Raw genomic sequence first — 14074 nt, forward strand, 5'->3', positions numbered from 1 at the left:
GAAACAGTATGATTATTCTGTCTTTCCATGTCCCCAAGACACCACTTTGTACTCTGACATACTTCTGTATACCCTAATTTGAGAAGTATGGTCATAAGGACTCATTTGTTAAGTTTCTATTGCCCTTGTTAAATAAAAAAGACCCACCTATCCCAAACATCCAGAGGATCATTTCCAGTGTAAAATCGAATTTCAGATTCAAATGCCCTGAAATTTAAACAGAAAATGTTAGCATAAGCAATAGCGAGAACAGCCAAATAAATACGTCACACCTCCATTTTTATTAATTTTTTTAAGTGTTTAATATCAATTCAAATAACTGCACTGGAGTTTGAGGCTTTGTTAAATTGAAAGAAAAATAGAAATCATCAAAACATGTAGAAATTAGATAAACAAATTCTAAGACAACATATCAAAAAACAGAATTACACAGCAGTAAAGCTCTGGAACAAGACTCCCCAGGTTCAAATGCAGCTCCACTCATCACTAGCAGAGTGACAATAAACAAGCTGTTTAAATTCTATTTTCAGTCTCTTCATCTGTAAAATGGGGATAATAATACAGAAACCCCCTCCTTTCTGTGTAGGGGGATACTTTCCAAGATACCCAATGGATGCCTGAAATCCAGGATACTTTCAAAACCTACATATATTTTGTTTCATTCCTGTACACACATACCTATGAATAAGTTCAATTTATAAATTAGGCATCGTAAGGGATTAACGACAACAATAACAAAAAAGAACAATTACAACAATATACTACAATAAGAGTTATGTGAATGTGGTTTCTCTCTCAAAATATCTTATTGTTACTATGCTCATCTTTCATCTTCTTCCTGTGAGGATGTGAGATGATAAAATGCCAACATCATGAGATGAAGTGAGGGTAATGATGTAGGCACCGTAATGTAGCATTAGACTACTACTGACTTCTGACAATATGTCAGGAGGGTCATCGGATTCTGGACTGCAGTTGATAGTGAGTAAGTGAAACTGAGGAAAAGTGCAACTACAGAAAAGGCAGGACTACTGTAGCAACTATCTATCTTATTAGGTTGATTACTCTTAGTATAAAGTGCTTAGACAGAATAAGTACTCAATAAATGAGAGCTATTATTTTATATGTGTATAGTAGTATTGAACTAACCATACACACACACACAAACATAGAAGTAAGAATTTTAAAGTAAAATTCCATGGGTAACATCAGTCAGAGAAGAATAATACCAATATGTATTTTGGGGAGTGCTTCAAAGAAAGCGTAAAATTTTACTTTGTAAAGATCTGGGAAAGGCAGGGCTAAGATTAAGTTAAGACTGACCAGTTACAACAGAGGGAAGTACTAGGTAATAAACCACACTTTAGATAAATGTTTCATCAATAATAGCTGTATAAAGGGTTATGTCAGAATTACAAAATAGTTCATGACACAAAGGAATTTATACTCCAATAAGAAAGACAAAGTATAGGGGCGCCTGCGTGGCTCGGTTGGTTGAGCATCCGACTCTGGCTCAGGTCATGATCTCAAGGTTCGTGGGTCCACGTTGGGCTTTGCACTAACGGCGTGGAGCCTGCTTCGGATTCTCTGTCTCCCTCTCTCTCTCTGCCCCTCCCCTACTCGCTCCCTCTGTCTCTCAAAAATAAACAAACATTAAAAATAAAAGACAAAGTATACAAATGAAAAATTAACCCACAATACAAAGTGGTACAGTATATTACAGTTGCCAAGAATGGAAAGTAAAGCCTTTGAGAAGCAAAAGGAGGTATCACAGAAGCAGCATCAGAAGGTGGGACTCTGAAGGAACCATAAAATTTCAAAGAAAAGTGGAGTTTTCCAAGAAATCAGCATTGAATAAAGTTGTAAAAGTGGGAGAGTTTATCAAGAGGAAATTGAGCTATAAGACAGTATTGTGAATAAGTGGAGATATCTGGAGAAGTAAGAAGGGCATGCTTTAAATGTAAATTTAGGGGCGCCTGGGTGGCGCAGTCGGTTAAGCGTCCGACTTCAGCCAGGTCACGATCTCGCGGTCCGTGAGTTTGAGCCCCGCGTCAGGCTCTGGGCTGATGGCTCGGAGCCTGGAGCCTGTTTCCGATTCTGTGTCTCCCTCTCTCTCTGCCCCTCCCCCGTTCATGCTCTGTCTCTCTCTATCCCAAAATAAATAAAAAACGTTGAAAAAAAATTTTTTTTAAATAAATATAAGTTTAAAGACTTTGGATGCCTGGCTGGCTCAGTTGAAAGAGCATGCAACACTTTATCTCAACGTTGTGAGTTCAAGCCCCTTGTTAGGCATACAGATTACCTTAAAAAAAAAAAAATTAAAAATAAAGACTTTGGGTTCCATCTGCTCAAGCTACTACTGACTCCTTAATTGGAGAATATCTTGGGGTGCCTGGGTGGCTCAGTCAGTTAAGCATCTGACCTCAGTTCAGGTCATGATCTTGTGGTTTGTGGGCTCAAGCCCCATGTCCAGCTCTGTGATGACAGCTCGGAGCCTGGAGCCTCCTTCGGATTCTGTGTCTCCCTCTCTCCCTGCCTCTCCCATACTCTCACTCTCTCTTTCTCAAAAATAAAAATAAACATTAAAAAAAAATAATTGGAGAATATCTTAAATATGATAAGTAAAGACTTCAAAAAGATCAATTAAGTAACATTTCAGGAATAAAAGAATTTATATAAGGAACTACAATTATGAAGCTAGTATGGTGATTTAAGTATGACATGATGACGGGATTACCTGATGAAATGGTGAAAAAATAAAATCTAAGACACTACTGATAAATATCAGCAACCCTCCAAATTTCTCTATAGATGCAATGCAATCCAACCAAAATCTTACAAGGCTCTGTTCTTAAAACTGACAAGATTTTAAAATTTGTTTGGAAAAGCAAAGGACCTAAAATAGCCAAAACAAATTTAACAAAGAACAACAAACATTGGAGAACTCACTCTACCCTAAGTCAAGATTTACTATATAAAGCTAATCAAGACAATATGTAATTGGTGAAAGGATAAGCAATTAGATCAATGGAAGAGAATACAGTCCAGAAATATCCACACACATACAGTCAAATGATTTCTTTTTCACAAGGGCCCCAAACCAGTTCAGTGGGGAAAAAGAAAAAAAATCTCCTCAACAAATGGAGGCAGAACAACTAGAAATCCATACTGGGGGGTGGGGGGGTGGGCAGAAAGAACTTTTCCAGCCTTACAGTGTACACAAGGATAAATTTAAGATGAATCATAGACTGAAACATAAAAGGTAAAACAATAAAGCTACTAGAAGAAAACAGGAGAGTATCTTTGCAACTTTGGATCTTTGCAAAGATCTAAAGACACAAAAAAGCACTAACCATAAAAGAAAAACTAATTCATTAAGCTTAATCAAAATGAAAAATGTCTGCCCATCAAAAAACACCACTGAGAAAACAGGCAACCATGAACTGGAAGAAAATGTTTGCAACACATTATTTGATAAAAGTCTTGTACACAGACTAGGTAAAGGTCTCCTGCAATCCAATTTTAAAACTGGGCAGAATGTCTGAACAAATACACCACAAAAGAGATTTAAAAGGCCAATAACTGGGGTGCCTGGGTGGCTCAGTTGGTTGAGCGTCAGACTCTTAATTTCGATTCGGGTCAGGATCCCAGTGTTGTGGGATCGAGCCCCTGTGTCAGGCTCCATGCTCAGTGTAGAGCTTAAGCATCTCTCTCTCTTTCCCTCTGCCCCTCTCCCCCAGTCATGCATGCACTCTCTAGAAAGAAAGAAAAAAAGAGTAAAATCTATGATCTATTAATAAAAAAAAAAAGGCCAGTAACCATGAGAAAAAGTGCTCACCATCATTAATCACCAGGGAAATGACAAGTAAAACCATAATATTATTACAAACCCACCAAAATGGCTAAAATGAAAGACTGGCACCACCAAATACTGAAGTAGATTTGGAGAAGGCAAACTCTCATACATAGCTGACAGAAGTGTAAAATGTTATAAACTCTTTGGAAAACTCCCAGTTTCTTAAAAAGTTATACATTCATTTTATTTTTTAAGCTTATTTTTGAGAGTGAGAGTGCAGGCATATGGGGGAGGGACAGAGAGAGAGAGACTCCCAAGCAGGCTCCATGCTGTCAGCGCAGAGCCTGATGTGGGGCTCAAACCCATGAACCTCCAGATCATGACCTAAGCCGAAGTCCAATGCTTAACCAGCTGAGAAACCCAGGTGCCCCAAAAAGTTAAACATATTTATATGACCCATCAGTTTCAGTTCTGTTCTTTTTTTTTTAAATGTTTATTTTTGAGAGAGCTGCATGCAGGGAAGGGGCAGGGGTGCAGGGGGGAGAGGGACAGAGGATCCGAAGCAGGCTCTGTGCTGACAGTAGCAAGCCTGATGAGGGGCTTGAACTCACAAACTGCGAGATCATGACCTGAGCCAAAGTCGGACTCTTAAACGACTGAGCCGCCCAAGCACCCCCCAACAGTTGTAAGAGAAATGAAAATCTATGTCCACAAAAATCCTTGTACAAGAATGTCCCCAGTAGCTTTATTCATGAAGCACAAAACTGTAAAGAATCGAATGTCCATCAATTAATAAATGGATAAACAAATGAAACACTACTCAGTAATAAAAAGGAACAATCTGATACATGCAACATGGAAAAGCCTAATAAAACATGCTGAGTGAAAGAAATGTATGACCTCATTTACATAAGCTTCTAGAATAAGCATCAAATGATGCTTATTCTATCATCTATGATGACAGAAATCTGATCATTGGTTTCTTCATGGGGGAGAGGAAGAACACTGATTGGGAATGGACATGAGAGAACTTTCAGAGGTAATAATGTTCTGTGGGTTGAAGTGCATGTCAAAACTGATTAAATGGTACACTTAAAAATCTGAGCATTCACAGCATGTAAATTATACTTTAAGAAAAAAAAAATCCCAGACCTGAGAAACTGACTTAAATATAATTTGGATGAGAGGGCAATGAGTAAGATCATTCAAGTGAGTTTTGATACCATTAACCAATATGGAGTAGAAGAAGGAAGATCATTTATAAGAGAAGTGATTCAGTATTTAATACATTAGTAATTATATGTTACGAGTAGATAAAAAGACATTTAGAAGGCAAATAAGAGATGTAAATAGCTGTTAAACAATCCCGGAAAATGTGAATATGTAAGGACACACAGGGCAATGAACAAAAGACTTAGGTAAAATGCAATAGGAAGCCAATAAGAAAAAAGGAAGGTTCGAGAAGTGGAAACACTAGTACAATATCACAGAAACCAGGAAGAAGAGTTAACAATACAACACCATAGTCTTTTGATACTTTTAAAGATCCAATGAGATGAATGAGGACATTCATTACATTATAACCCCAAATTTATGATAACTTGACTATGATGGCGAAATTTTTTTGTCAAAGATTCAAGGTAGGAAAGGATATTTTAGTTCACTTTTTTGAAAAAAGCTTATTTAGGAAAGTAAGTTCTATAGGTCCATTTGAATAATGCAGTACAGTTGACCCTTGAACCACATGGGTTTGAACTATGTGGGTTTATTTATATGGAGATGTTTTCCAAGTAAATAGTATATAGTGCTATAAATATATTTTCTCTTCTTTCTGATTTTCTTAACAACATATTCTTTTCTGTAGTTTACTTTATTGTAGTATAGTATATAATACATATACAAAATATGTGTTAACTGTTTATGTTATGTATCAGTAAAGCTTCCAGTCAACAGTAGGCTTTTATTTATTTATTTTTTTAAGTTTACTTATTTATTTTGGGGGTGGGGAGGGGGAAGGGCAGAGAGTGAGAGAGAGAGAGAGAGAGAGAGAGAATCCCAAGCAGGCTCTGCACTGATAGTGAAGAGCCTGATGTGGGGCTCAATTCCACCAACAGTGAGATCATGACCTGAGCCAAAATCAAGAGTCAGATGCTTAACTGACTGAACCACCCAGATGCCCCAACAGTAGGCTTTTAATAAATTTTGGGGGAGTTGAAAGTTACAAATGGATTTTCTACCGCTTGGGGAGTCGGTGCCCCTAACCCCTGTGCTGTCCAACTGTAGTATTTTTTGGCTTTTCTTTTTTCAGAGTTTATTAAATCATCAATGAGACACTTTCTAGTATAAATTTAATTTCTTTCAGGTTTATATTTTTCTTTGGAGGTCACTATTTCTTTTTTGGCACATTCTCAAAAATACTTTCCTAGAAAGTTAAAAATTGAGTATACATACAAGATAGCAGATCCCCTCTCTCTGAGTACTCAAAATCCAAGGAAGCGATTTCTCTAACTGGTTATTATTAAAGAGTTAATTCTATTTAGGGATCCAGAATGACATGATACTTTTGGTAAATACTGTAATATGATACTTGCTTTACTTTGCTTCTCATTGTCCCCTGTATAAGATGTATCATTTTATTTTATTTAAAAAAAAAATCTTTTTTAATATATTTTTTGAGAGAGACAGAGACAGCAAGCAGAGGAGAGGCAGAGAGAGAGAGGGAGATAGAGAATCCCAAGCAGGCTCCACACTATCAGCATGAAGCCCGATGCGGGACTCAAACTCACGAACTGTGAGATCATGACCTGAGCCGAAACCAAGAGTTGACACTTAATCGACTGAGCCACCCAGGTGCCTCAAGATGTATTTTTTTTTTAAGTTAATTTATTTATTTTGAGAGAGAGAGAGAACAGGGGAGAGACAGAGACAGGGAGGGAGACAGAGAATCCCAAGCAGGCTCCACACTGTCAGCACAGAGCCCAAAGTGAGTGGGGCACAATCTCATGAACCTCGAGATCATGACCTTAGCTAAAACCAAGAGTCAGAAGCTTAACCAACTGAGCCACCCAGACGCCCCAAGATGTACTTCTATTGATACAAAAGTTTGGCTGCTCCATAACATAATGAAATGAAATCCTATACTCTTGTTTGTAATCACACTCAGGGAGATCTTTAGATAGCTGTTGTGTGATGAAAAAGCAGGTGGAGAACAGATTCTCACACTATCAACTTTGAAAAGTACTCCTTATGCCAATCTGCATGGATCCACACCTACATTACTAACCACAGTTAGGGATGAATGATGACAGGTTCACCCCAAACCGTTCTACACACCGTTTCTGTTGCTGAAGAGTAGTGTTACAGGCAGATTCTTGCTGCGCCAATGCTCCCTGAAGCGTAGACATGATCCGCCCCTGCCTTAAGGGTTGGACATTTTCTTTACTCAGCTCCCACTCATCTCCCTCCAAAGACATGGCTTCACTGTGAAGAGAGAAACAAAAGCAATACTAATAACGCATTATTGTATCACTAGATTATTATAAATGCTTTCAGATAAGTGATTATTCATGATCTTTGAGCTGAATATGGTGGGCTGGCACATTAGTAGTGTTCTTATACTCCTAAGTTTCTGAGCCTTTCTATGACCTGGTTTCCAAGTTTATGGCTGTAATATTGCCTAACGGAAAAGAGAATGTGACTAGGATACTGTGGACAGTTCTAAGAGTAAAGTTTAAGCCAGGAAGAAAAGAAGGGGAAAAAATTATAAATTTGGCAAGGTAGATAAAAAGCAGTTCTATGCTTACCACTAATGCATCATCCCATTTAAAGTTAGCAAATAGTTTGTTGAACTAACACCCCATGTTTCAACTGATGGCTTAAAACTGAAACTGGAATGAATATGTATTTCCCAGAGAGGGGACAAAGATACAATTTAGTGATCACAACTGGTCCCCACCACTCCAATTCTGTTAAGCCTGTTGATGGGGGAAATTCCCACAAGTTTTTTGAAGGCAATCACCATAGGGGGTATGTGCTCTGAACTTCAGAGCTCTGCAATTGTCAGATAGAAGCCCACTTCTGGCTCTGGGACATCATCTCTGAGTTTAAAACTGAGAAACAGGAACTAATCCTCAAAATAAAATGAAAGTTATGTGTGACCTCAATCTAGATGAGAACTAAAGAAAGTAAACTGTGAGTGATTAATAATTTAGGTTGTAACTACTCACAACTTTTTAACTATATTGTGTGACTCCTATAAATGTAAGGGCTGTGCCATTTTGTTGATTTGTTGTTGTTTGTTTATTTATTTTGAGACAGAGAGAAAGAGTGCAAGCAGGGGAGGGAGAGGGGGACAGAGGATCTGAAGCAGGCTCTGTGCTGAGAGCAGAAAGCTGGATGTGGGGCTCAAACTCACGAACCTGAGATTGTGACCTGAGCTGAGGTTGGACCCTTAATTGACTGAGCCATCCAAGCACCCCAGCACGTCATTTAGTTTTCTATCCCCATGGTCTAATATAGGATCTGATGCTAGTAAGCACTGAATAAATGTTTGCTGAGTTCATCTGAAATTCTTCTCTGGATCGTGAAATAGCAATTAAACTATCTCAACTAATGTCCCAAACTGAGCTGGGACTGCTCCCATCCCTTCCTGCTCTTGTCTCTTCCCAGACCTGCTCCTCCCACAGTCTTCCTTCATCTCAAATAAATGGCACTTTCATTTTTCCAGTTACACAAGCCAAAAATCTCAGTGCCACCCTTAACGCCCCTCTCACTACCACCCTACCTCCAGTCAGTGAGCAAATCCTGTTGGCTCTACCTTCAAAACAGATCCAGGAACCAACCTCTCATCTCCACTGTCTCTAGTCTGGCTCAAGTTACCATCGTCTCTTGCCTGGATTATTTCAATAACCTCTTAACTGGTCTCCCTGCTTTCATCCTTTTCTGCCTTAAGTCTTGTCAACACTGTAGCCCACAATCCTATTTAAATCCATATCAGATCATGACTTTCCTCTGCTCAAAACCTTCCAGTGGCTTTCAAACCTGAGTAAAAGCCAAGTCCTTAGAATGCCTGCATCGTCACCTTCACCTTGTACTCTCCTGGCTCACTTGGCTCCGGCTACACTTGCCAGGTGCTGCTCCCTCCCCCAACCCTCACCCTCCAAATCTCTGTACTTCCCCCCAGATACACGCATGACTAGCTCTTGAGTTCCCTTCAAGTCTTGACCCAAATAAGACTTTCTTAGTGAGACTCCTGTTCAAAACTATCTAAAATTGCACCAACCCCCCTACTCCCCACCATTTTAGTTCTTCTAGGACTGACCATCTATCTTTTAGTTTATTGATCTTGGTTATTGTCTGTTGCTCCCACCTCAGAACTTAAATTTCACAAGGGCAGGGGTTTTTGTGTTTTTTTGTTTATTTGCCATACTAGCGCTTAGTAGGTGGTCAATAAGTATTTGTTGCATGAGTTAAAGAACCCTCCATATGGCATTTACCTAAGTATTGTGGACCCCATAACGAAAACGCATACAGAATTCCAACCTGGAAGAACTGATATATATTTAAATAAGGAAAAGTAGCAAGCATGCAAAGAAGGGCTTTTTAGATTTCTGACCATGCCATTGACATGGAAGCACCTACCACTTGTTGGGCACTTAGTTGGAGGCAGTTAATTTCACGGATACTTTGAATTCACCAGCATTTTCCATATTAAGACAAGTCCAAGGTCAAAGAGCTAGCAAACGTCTGAGCTGAGAGACACAGACCACACTACAAATTCCAAGTTCCTTGTACCACTGGGGTCGCACAGCCACCTTAGCTTTGAAGCTGGGTACGGCGGGGTTCTCACATGCCCTCACCCCACTGAGGTTTTACCGGGGCTTCACATCCACCCCTTGCGACTCCAGCAGGAAGGAGGCTCCAGTCGGGCCCGCTCTTCTCCCGAACGTGTTCCCCTTGACTGCCTTTTTTTTTTTTTTTTTTTTTTTTTTTCCCCTTGACTGCTCTTGATCCGGGCCTCTGACACCGACTAGGCACCCTCGGGTCTCGCAGGCCCAGCTCCCGGCAGCCCTTCTCGCGTACCTACCTCAGAGCACCCCCTTCCTTCTTCATCGCCGCCATCCTGCATTCCGGGTTCAGGCCCTCGTCCTGCCGCAAGCCTTTTCTCAGGGCCGCAGAACGCCTGGGCTTCCTTCTGCAACCTGCCCTTAGAGATAATGAAGAGACAAGAAGGACAAAAGGGTGCACTTGACTCCTTCGCAAAGCAGCCACCTCAAACCCTCCAAGTTTCAAATTTAACGGTCCCGCGCGGACGACGTGAATACGCCCCTCCGTCCTTTCGTACTCGCGTCTTTCTCCCAAGGAATTCTGGGGCTTGTAGTTTAGCCCAGGTTTAGTCCACGCAGTCTCCATGCACAATGGGAGTTGTAGTTTCCGGGGAGTCTGTGGCTGCTCAGTCCGCGCAGGTAGAGGCGGTATAAATTGTCTGCGAGAACTGTAAAGCCAGTTTCTGAACCGAGCGAGGGACACTTTAAGCACCAGAATTTCTTTGATGTTTTGAGCAAAGAGATATCTTTGAGTGCTTGCACTTGGCTGGACTCTTCTGAGGTGGCTGGCCAGGCTGTGATCACCCTTGCTATCCGACTCAAGTTGCTCATATGTCCACAGCTTAGGGAGCTCTGACCCAGCTGTTTCGTGCCTAACCTTTGAATTCAGAAAAGCTGAACTCCAGTTCTGTAAAAATTGTACCAAGTGTGCAGCCTTAGGCAAAGTCACATACTCTCTCTGACCTTCAAATTTCCTCATCTGTAATGTGATGCATTGCCTTTATTGCATAGTCCGCACACAGAAAATACAGCTATGCCTTGGCTGCCAAGGTTTGGCCTCTTTTACTCTTCAAACACCAGCCTCCACTGGCATTGGACTCTTAGGCCCAGTTCCAGTTTCCTGAGGAAGAAAATATGGGGGGCTCAGTTGTGGCCAGGGGAGCGACCTTTTGAACAAACCCAGTACAGAGGAGTCCTCTTCCTGTGAACTTAGGGGTGGTGAGAGGTGGCCCTTCCTAGAGTGGGGAACTGGGAGTAGGTGTTCACTACTCCTTGCCTCTTGGTTCTCAGGTTTCTCCAACATTTTTTTTTTAAGATTTTATTTTTAAGTAATCTCTACACCTAACATGGGGCTTGAACTTAGAACCCTGACATCAAGAGTCACAGCCTTTACCCACTGAGCCAGCCTGTCGCCTCTCTACCATTTTTTTTCACACTATGTAAGTTCTTCTTTCTTCTGCATCATCAGGACTCTTGATTGCATTGGAATGGAAATCTGACTCAAACTGACTTACTCAGAAAAAGTTTATTGGCTCATATATAAAAGACTTCAGATGACACTTAATCCAGGACTCATGTCCTGTGGCGTCATCAGGCCTGGGACCTTCTCCATTTCTCACCTCTATTCTTATTTATATTAGTTTATTGTCATTCTTCATTGAGTACCAGCTACAGGACTTTGTCCTTCCAGGTTCAAGTTCAGACTTAGAAGTCTCTCTCTTTAGCCACTTCCCTGCAGTCACTGGAACTAGTAGACTCAGGATTCTGATTGTTCAGGCCCAAATCATGTGTTTCATCTTGGGAGATGAGAGGCGAAGGGGTGGTTCCCCACAGGAAATTTTAGTTTCTCTTTATTTCTAAGTCCTCTAAATCCAAGAAGACTTTCTGGATTATGGGAGAGGTGATATATGGGATTCCCTCTCTGTGTCATTTTATCTCTCATCTCACACCAGTACTAACCTAGTCTCTCATTTCCTTTCCCCAGGGTGTCCTGTTCGCATCTACAACTCCTTATTTTCTGTTGCTTCCTATAAACCATCTTGGAAGTGTAGCATTTGTTCTTTTGATCTCAGTCTTGCTTGTAGCCCCACAAACTGTGGTACAACATGGAACACATTCAAGCTAAACTCTGTTTGTTTCACCAGAGAAGAAGGGAGATAGATTTTTTTTAAAAAGGTATGACAGGGGCGCCTGGGTGGCTCTGTTGGTTAAGCGTCCGATTCTTGGTTTCAGCTCAGGTCATGATCTCATGGTTTGTGTTCTATTATGGCCAGAATTCGTGATCCCCAAATACCGCCAGGGAGCCGAGTCCGATGTAAAAGCAAAAGAGCCTTTATTCGAGCTAGCTCCAGCTCAATCCCCTACCTGCACCGACCCAGTGGTGAGATACCGGGGAGAGAGAGCGAGTTTCAAAAGGACAAAGGTTTTATTGGGGCCTAGGGGCAGTTGGTGAGGTAATGGCTGTGGCCTCAGCCGATTGGCTGGGGAAGGGTCCGAGTCCTGTTAGGCAGGTGAGCAGGAGGTTACTCAAGGGGAGGAGGCATGGTCAGGGTGAAAGACACAGAACAAGATGGAGTTGGCCGGCGTAGGCCCGCCCTTTCAGGTTCGAGCCCCAAATTGGGCTCTGTGCTGACAGCTTGGAGCCTGGAGCCTGCTTCAGATCCTGCGTCTCCCTCTCTCTTTGCCCTTCCCCCACTTGCACTCTGCCCCTGTCTCTGTCTCTCTCTCTTCTCTCTCTCAAAAATGAACATTAAAAAAATAATAAATAAAATGAGATCTATCAGTCTGGCTCACAATCTACCATTAAAAAAATAATAAAAAGGTTGACAGAGGTACTGTATGGATTTATTGGGAACATGAGTTTTTGTTGGACTGGACTGTGGCTGAGTGGTGATTTGGGTCTCAATAGCACCCACCAATCAGGAAGGAAGTCAGGATTAAGGTCATATACATTTCTGGTCCAAAGAGGGTAAGACAGAGGCTCACATATTTCAGTGTGCTGAGCATGAGTGGGATATAAACAATCTGAACAATGAACCAGACACAGCTCTTGTCTTCTGGCAACTTCAGGTTAGCTGGAGGGACAAATAAACAGGCAATTTCAGTACATTGCTGCCATAACCAGAGGTAAATAAACACAGGGGGGCATGGAGACACATACGAAGACCTTCCAGCCTGGGGCCGAGGGAAAGGAGGAAGTCAAGGCAAATTTTGTAGAGAAGATGGTAAACGTGATAGGCAAGATTTGACACAAACTATTGAGAATAACAACACAAGCTGTGTAGCAGCTGAAGTTTTTCTTCAGTATGTGTCCACTTTCTCTCCATTCCCCTGCTCTTTCCACTGACTTCCCGTACCCAGGTCTCACTTCTTTAGACCTCCGTGCTGGCCCATCAAAAACTGCTTATCCTGTGTCCTGTTCTCTCTCACCTAGCCATCACATTGAAAACTTACGAACCGGGGCGCCTGGGTGACTCAGTTGGTTAAGCCTTCGACTCTTGATTTCGGCTCAGGTCATGATCTCACTGTCCTGAGATCCAGCCCTGTGCGGGGCTCTAGACTGGGCCTGGAGCCTGCTTAAGATTCTCTCCCTCCCTCTCCCGCAGCCCCTCCAGAGCATGTGCCCTGTGCATGTGCACACACTCTCTCTCAAAAAAAAAAAAAAAAAAAAAAAAGAAAGAAAAAGAAAACACTAAGTCACACTAAGATGTTAATAATAGTTCAGGCTTGAATGCAGTATTTTGCACCTCATATTCTTTTTTTAAATTTTTTTAATGTTTTATTTATTTTTGAGAGAGAGAGACAGAGTACTAGTGGGGGAGGGAGAGGCAGAGAGAGGAGACACAGAATCCAAAGCAGGCTCCAGGTTCTGAGCTGTCAGCACAGAGCCCGACACAGGGCTCAAACTCATGAACCGTGAGAGCATGACCTGAGCTGAAGTCGGACACTTAACTGGCTGAGCCACCAGGCGCCCCTTTCACATCCTGTTCTAAGATGCTAGTAGATTTTATAGGGGAATAAAGGTTGGGTTTTCAAATAAACTTCTGAAATGCTTACTTAAATGGGTACCTTTACTGAATGGCTCCCTAGAGCCCTTAATAGGCCAAAGTGCACTATGAATCTCTAAGGGAAAGGGTGTTTTCGTTTTCAATTGCTGCTGTAACAAAATATCATAAACTTGGTAGCTTAAAACAACACAAATTTATCATCTTACAGTTTGGTTGGTCAGAAGTTTGACTCAGGCCTCACTGGGTTAAACAAGGTGTTGGCAGGACTGTGTTTCTGGAAGCCCTTTGGGAGAATTTGTTTCCTCTTTTCCAGTTTTTAGAGGCATTCACTTGTATTCCTTTACTTCCTTCACTTGTGGGCCCCTTCCTACAGCTTCAAAGCCAGCAACACAACATCTGTCTGATCTGGCTTCTGTCACCACATCTCTAACCACAGTCAGGAAACT

The 14074-nt window shown here is 41.5% G+C and overlaps 1 protein-coding gene across 1 annotated transcript in view; it reads right to left on the minus strand.

Annotated features, from left to right (window-relative positions):
• The window catches only part of BUB1B (BUB1 mitotic checkpoint serine/threonine kinase B), a 50154-nt gene extending 40049 nt beyond the window's left edge, over positions 1 to 10105 (minus strand). Inside the window, exons 1-3 of the mRNA XM_047075331.1 lie at positions 9882 to 10105; positions 7130 to 7276; positions 148 to 207 (exon numbers count right to left, since the gene is read on the minus strand). Of these exons, the coding sequence (XP_046931287.1) occupies positions 148 to 207; positions 7130 to 7276; positions 9882 to 9916 (242 nt within the window). The 5' untranslated portion in view covers positions 9917 to 10105. The remainder of the gene's footprint in view (positions 1 to 147; positions 208 to 7129; positions 7277 to 9881) is intronic.
• Positions 10106 to 14074: the final 3969 nt, after the last annotated feature.

The sequence above is a fragment of the Lynx rufus genome, unplaced genomic scaffold (assembly GCF_022079265.1).
Source record: "Lynx rufus isolate CCGP_SWC_20201006 ecotype Redwood Valley unplaced genomic scaffold, mLynRuf1.p SCAF_13, whole genome shotgun sequence".
Taxonomy (NCBI): Eukaryota; Metazoa; Chordata; class Mammalia; order Carnivora; family Felidae; genus Lynx; species Lynx rufus.